The 6,853-nt window shown below is 43.0% G+C and overlaps 1 protein-coding gene across 1 annotated transcript in view; it reads right to left on the bottom strand.

Moving 5' to 3' along the window:
- Positions 1-6,101, bottom strand: part of DEPDC5 (DEP domain containing 5) — a gene marked incomplete at its 3' end in the record, with an annotated part of 23,106 nt that extends 17,005 nt beyond the window's left edge. The window contains exons 1-9 of the mRNA XM_010152018.1: positions 5,982-6,101; positions 5,168-5,255; positions 4,439-4,485; positions 3,860-3,945; positions 2,983-3,066; positions 2,242-2,291; positions 1,680-1,749; positions 1,261-1,339; positions 310-371 (exon numbers count right to left, since the gene is read on the bottom strand). Of these exons, the coding sequence (XP_010150320.1) occupies positions 310-371; positions 1,261-1,339; positions 1,680-1,749; positions 2,242-2,291; positions 2,983-3,066; positions 3,860-3,945; positions 4,439-4,485; positions 5,168-5,255; positions 5,982-6,039 (624 nt within the window). The remainder of the gene's footprint in view (positions 1-309; positions 372-1,260; positions 1,340-1,679; positions 1,750-2,241; positions 2,292-2,982; positions 3,067-3,859; positions 3,946-4,438; positions 4,486-5,167; positions 5,256-5,981) is intronic.
- Between the last annotated feature and the right edge of the window lie 752 nt (positions 6,102-6,853).

The following is a 6,853-nucleotide window of genomic DNA, read 5'->3' as shown; positions in this document are numbered from 1 at the left end:
ATTCCTGCACAAGCACAAACCAACCATATCACACATCTATTAGCCCAGTCAGAGCCTCCACACAAACTGTATGATACAAACACAGCAGATACAACAGACCAGTACTGGGGTCACTTAGCACATGAGATTTAATGCAGACCTGCAGATTTAATGCAGACTCTTTAGATGCCCAGGAGCCACCTCTCAGCCCCACAAATCTCAGCACTGCCTGACACAACCTGGGTCTTCCTCAACCTGGCACACCAAGGGGTCACTAAGATGGCACTGACTTGTTCTTTCAGAGCAGGATGAACTCAGTCAGCTCCTTACCTTCCACTTTGTGAAGAGGTCAGCAAGGAAACCATTCACAGCTTTCTCAAAATATAGGTCCCCTGCAAAGCAAACGTCTCCAAGGCATCAAACAACAGCAGTCACTGCAAACACTGGGTATATTTAACCCTGAGATTCTAGGACAATTATTTTTGTTAGAATCAGAGCAGCTGCATGCATAACGAATGCTGATATCACTAAGGCAAAGATGATACAAAGATTAAAAAGCAGGACTATGTTTCAGTGTATGTAAAAAAGATCCTTACTGGCAAAAGGATTTGACCTTTAAATTCATTTTTCCAACACATTCACGGCATGCTGGGAAAGCATCTGTACTGTCTTTTGGGCATAGTATGCAAAACTGATCCCCTGCTCAGTTTTGACTGGCTGCCCAGTTACATATGGCTAAACACATGGTCAAAGGAAGTGGGAAGAGCTACGCTAAAGAATGAAGCCAGAAAAAACCCCAACAGGACGATGATACAGATAAGCGACTCATTCTTAGTGCCTAAAGTTTTAAGCTGACTCTACCTGGGCTATGGTGGTTTTTCTTTCTCGCTAAGCCAAAGTCAAGAGATATCTAAAACACCAAGGTCTTCTTTGCACAAGGCTTCCATACATTTCTGGTTTCAAGATTCAGACAGGCTGGCAACCGCCCTCATCATCAAACATGTGCATGTCCACAGAAAACCTTCCCAAGGTCCAGAGACAGCTGGTCCCCTTCATTTTGTCACTGACATAATGGTACCTAGACCCTACAGTAAGGGAAGGAAAAGTATGGAATACCCAGGAGGGAAAAGCATGGCACTGGCAGTAATCTCAGAGGGAAGCATAGCATGCCTCGGGGCACTGCCCAGGCCACAGGCAGGGTATTTTAGTTTTCTAGCAGGGGCAGAAAGGACAGCTGCTGCCACGCATGTTCACAGTCAGGCAGGTCAGTTACCTACGTACCATAAATATCAAAATCCCACATTTCACAGCTCATCTGGATAAAAATATAAACCATGGCAGAAGTGGAGCGAAAGACCACCTGCAAAGGAATGAAAGATCTTATTTAAAACATGGTACACTCACTAAAAGGGCCAAATGCAGAAGTTAACTGTGGAGCAGCTTAAATGACTGTGCCCGCTGCAGCAATTTCCCCTCTCACGAGCCGGCTTTTCAACAGCCCGAGTAATGCCTGGTGCTGTCAGCACAGAAGAGCTGCAATTCACTAATCATTCATTCTCCTGAATTCACTGCCATCCTTCACCTCACAACACAGCCAATTCAAACGATCCACGCAGGTCTGCACGCCAGAGGGAGTTACAAGAAACCTGGCAGGGAGGGGAAGGGAAAAACTTCCTTTCGCCCACTCCCTGAAATCTTACCCGGGTGTCCTCACTGATGTATCCACAAGTGACTTTCTCACTCTTAACCCACAGTTCACCCGCCTGTGCCCTGCAAGAAAGAGAGTGCAGAGTATTTGCCAACCAAAGTGAATAGAGAATCAATATTTGAGCAAATAAGGGATGTCCCCAAAATCTGCAATCAAGGATGACTTGAATACAGAGGTAGATAGAGGTAATCCAAAAGATGTCAAACAGCTGTTTCCCTCTGCATCTGCACATCTTGTCCCTTTGTCATCTCAACAGCAAGTGAACCAACCCTCATCTGAGCTCAATACATCTCGGGAAGGGGGGGAGTACTATAAGAGGTAAAAGGAAAATTATTGGGCGTTCATCAGAGGCAACAAGTGTGGTTGGCTGTCCTACTGTTAGTTTCCTGCACCTCAAATCAGACAGAAGCCTTCCCCCACCCCGTGGTGCAGACAGATCTGTGGAAGAGTCAAAGAACAATAGATCACGAAGGATTTTTCAGAGAAGGTTCTCTAATTGGACACTCTAGATTCATAATCTAAAGCAACAGTAAGCCCTCAGAGGCAGCACTGACCTGATACCCGCAAACTCAACTTTTTGGGTGACATATGCACACGTGCTGACCTAAAAAGGAATAGTTACACGAGTTGAGAGAACAGTAGGCTCAGAGTGAGCAGACCAAGTTATTAGAAAGAAAAAATTATGCTCAGACACCTGACTTTTGTCATAAAATCACAAAACCCACTAGGCATGTTTACTACTAACATCCCATCCCACAGAACCTCTGTAACAGACTACAGAAAACAGTTTTTAAAACATATGAACTATTATTGGGTTCATCTGTCTAATTTGGTGCCCTTAGAAGAGCCAAAAACTGCACTTTGCAGATGCAGAAACAAAAAAAAACTAATAGCTGCTTATTCAGCGGTACTGCTGGAGAGGGGCTATTTTAGCCCACTTCTACCTGAAAAACATAGATTCAATTCTTTCCAAAGGTAAGAAATCATTACAATTCAGAACATAAGGGAAAAAAAAAACCAAACCCTCTCAACAGCATTTTCAGTGCCCAAGGCAGTAATTTACACTACTGCAATGGCGTAGGAGACGATGGGGCTAATTTTTTCTGCAGCACGTTTACATCCACGTCTCCAGCTCTGCTGTACCACTTACAGCACAAGTTCCTCAGGAGCGGCTGATGCTGGCCTCAGCACCAGTTTTCTGTATTTCGTAAAATGCTTGATTTTCTTTAAGAGCAAGCAAAGAAAAAGGTATGTAACCACCTCCACCCTACACCCGAGGACAGCAGAGGCCTTACCAAACTCTTCTTCAGTCGCCACATATCCCCGCGCCCAATATACTGATCTTTAAAGGTTAGCTCCACCAAGTCCAACGTCACCTCCTGGGAAACGGAAGGAAAACAGTGCTTAGATTTTCCTGGTTGTTTCCAAGTAGTGCCCTTCAATCTGTTCTGGGAAAAACCAAATGTTACAGGCAGGGCTGTTCTCAAGCAAGTCAATGCTCCTAACAGATGCAAGACCAAAGGGAAGTCACATCAGAGTAACTGCCGAAGTTGTGCGTGTACCCCAAACTACTGTGAGCTGCAGGACACTGCACAGTGTGACCAGAAATAGCCCAAGGGCTCAATCTGTGTGACAAGTGCAGTGCAAATCGGAAGCACAAGAAATTACTTCCATTGTTCATGACATTAAGGAAACCTTGTTTCCTCCAAATTTGTGTCTTGTGCTGAACAGAAGCTCTGACAGAAGCTCTTTTGACAGCTGGGACATTTACAAGAGATGCCCTTCTCACAAGGCTCTCTGGTGTCAAAGAGTGCAAGCCTATGCCATGGCTCCTCTTTTGACTAGGCCACTTAGTGTTTCTCTTGGCTCTGCCTGGTTATCCTGAACTTCTGGAATTTAAAGATATTTGAAATTTCTAAATTTGTATCACGCTGTGTTAAAGCTGGTCCATAGATTTCAAAAAGAGAGCAGGGATGGCAGGGAGACAACAAAGAGACACAAACACACACACAGTTCAATTGCCCAAGCCTCATTTTCTCAGGAAAGGCGGCTAAAGACTTCTCAATAAAACATAAATGCACTTTTTAAAATACTACTGTAGATGGAAATTCACAGGGCTCTGATCTGACCTAAGTGAAGGGGCAGATGGAAACAAGTTGCAAAGCCACACACCTTTGGGTCAACAACATTCACATGGACATCCTGGTACGGCCGCAGTCGGAACACCTGCGCAACTGTCTGATCCACACTTATAGTTTCTGACACAAAAAAGAGAAAGGACAAGAGAGAAGTGAACATTCCCAAGAGGATTCAAGTATTTACAAGTACAAAAGCAATACAGTGAGATTGTCATGGAACACTTAGAGCCTCAGCGAAAGACAACAGCTTCATTCAGCTGTGGCCCAGTTTAAGAGTCATTAAAAACAAAGCAGGTGAGATAAACCCAAAGTTTAGGCTGAATTAATTCCTGCAGGAAGGAACGATATAAATCTAGTCAGAGAATTCAGGAACAAAAATTTAAGGCTAAAAAGCCAATTTTGTTTAAACCATAACTCACATTACTCACCCAAAGGCAGATTTAAAACTGGTTATTCATTTTCTGCTAAAATTAGAATCCTTCCATTCTTAAGTAGACAAAGCATTGATTTTCTTACAAAGTTAACATACATGCACCAGCGAATCACAGGTTCAGCCCAACCACTTAACCTTTGTCTATGATTTCACTATGCATGCTGTGAGTCTAGAGTTTACCTTTCTGCAAATCTTCCTTAAGAGACTTCACTTGTAGAAGCAGGGGACTAGCATGCAGAAAAAGAAAACAGGTAGAGAAGTTGAGATACCAACAGCCCACTCTGGTAAATGACACTCTCAAAACTATTTAGTAACATGGAGCATGAGATAAGCTAAAGAGAAACATTAATATTTTCTAGAAAGCTTCATACATCGTTCTCTCTGCCTGTCACCCTGGTACTCTGGGTAAAGTATTGCCCAAATAAAGGTGATACTCTGAATGGGAAATAAGTCACACAGGAACTTCTCAGACCCTCATACAAGTATACTGGTCCTTTTCAGGTAGGGGCTGCAGGATGAACAGCTTCAAGTAAGAAGGCTTATGGTTTTATACCTCACCAGGATGTTTTAGCTTTGCCTAGGACATACGGTAGGATGGGAGAATAATCATTACGTAACAGCAGCTCTATGAAGAGGATAAAGACACTGTAGATTTTATATTGAGGTGCTACTTGCCCCGTGAAAGGTCAGCAAACTAACGCCAAACACCAAGAATTCCATCAACTTTAAGGAAGAGCTCCCACTACAGTTATCCCCTTTACTTTTCTTCAGACAGAAAAAAAAACACAGCAGCAACCTGAATCAAAGCTGCATCAGCTCTAAGAGCCTCTCACTCTAGAAGCCGCTGTACATGAACATGCCATTCACTGCTCTAACCACACCTGACTGATACCAGCAAATAGAATTCACCTGTATTCATCATTGGGATGTGCAATTTCCACAACATCTCCCAGCTTGATTTGAAGAAATACTTTAGGATTCACCACCAGTTCATCATCTATAAGACATAAACAAATGAGGAAAACAGCAATGGACAGATACACAACAGATGCGTGCAGGTTTGCATGCCATAGCTTCCTCTGCCTAATGCACTAGCCCAGGATTAACACGTAACGAATCTGTTATAATCACTACATGACAGAGCCCTCACCCAGCCACCTCCGTCTGGCCACACTTGTGGGCAAAAGTTTTCCTTTCAAACCACAGCACTTTCACAAAAGGTTTGCTCAGCAAAAGAGTGTGCCTTAACGAGGCAAACAGCATCACCTTTTGTATTTTTCATGCAGCAAACACCAGCAGGAAAGTAAACAGCTGTGGAACGTTAACAAGATTTATTACCGTGCTATAAGTCTAGAATTAGGAGCAAATAAGTGACATTGTTCTTAGTACACAGCAACACATATACACACAGTGATAAGTCACTGACATGTCTGTCACTTATTAGGGTGACTGAAATAAAATGTTAAAAATAAAGTGATGCAGCGAAAGGGGAAGAGGTAGAACAAAGCAATTTTATTTCATAGGTGCAATCTCATTCTGTTCCAACAGATGCAAGTTTATTCTGCTGTATCTATTAATAAAGAACTTTCCAAACTGTCTGGAATACTGTTTGTTACATCGAAGTTCATCTTCACTCGTTTGTTAAAAAGATCAATAAATCAGTTCATTGCCTTCAATTAAGTAAGAGTGCTGGTGTCACTCTTATGAACCAGGAGATACTGACCACTGCCTCCAAACCCCTTCTTGTGTATGACGAGCTTGTACACCTTGTTGGTTCTCATCTTCAATTCCAGTTCTTCTCAGCCGCTTTGAGTGAGAACAGCTGAAGACATCTTGCACATCTAATATGGAAATGAAAGCAAACACAGATCCATCATTACAAAACCATTCTTTACACTCTGTGCATGAACAGGTGGTTGTACCACCACGTAACCAAGAATGCCACAATGGAAAGGCAGGCACATTACAAAGTTTAATAAACATCACACTACCAGTTGGGTAGTGACCTCTCTACCAGCGCTCCTGTCAGAGAGCTAGCACCACCCTCTAAAATCACACCTTTTATATTTCAAGGCTAAGTTCTGAACCTTGTGTTAAACGCTTTAAAATGAGCACCCAGACTTATGCCCACTGCCAATTCTATCTTTTGGTTTTGCCACCCCATCTCTTTCGTACGGCTTTTCCCACAGCTGTCCAAGATGCTGGAATCCACAGGCGGGTGATTTCACACCACCACAGCAGGGCTGTAGCCAGCAGTGGGCAGTGCTACAGACCTACAGGCCAGGCAAACGTTGTTTGAGGCACTAGTTTGCATCAGTTTAACTGCATCAACGGCTGTGTTTTTTCTTCCTGACACTTTCATTTAAAATAAAGCATATTTCAAAGGAGAACCTTCACTTTTATAATGTAGTCTTTTTAGAAGGGCATTTAAACAGGAAATTATCAGTAGGAATAACATTTTTCCTCATAAAAATACAGCCACAACGTTAAACTAGCACGTAAGCTCTCCTAGCTACCACCGTACCCTTACAGCACACCAAAAGGCAGGGGAACAGAAGGACAACTCTCAAACAGCTGCCTGCAGTCGTGCTCTTC

This window comes from Eurypyga helias, unplaced genomic scaffold (genome assembly GCF_000690775.1).
Source record: "Eurypyga helias isolate BGI_N326 unplaced genomic scaffold, ASM69077v1 scaffold35515, whole genome shotgun sequence".
Lineage (NCBI taxonomy): Eukaryota > Metazoa > Chordata > Aves > Eurypygiformes > Eurypygidae > Eurypyga > Eurypyga helias.
The sequence above is the reverse complement of the archived record's forward strand: the minus strand, read 5'-3'. Positions and strand labels throughout refer to the sequence as shown.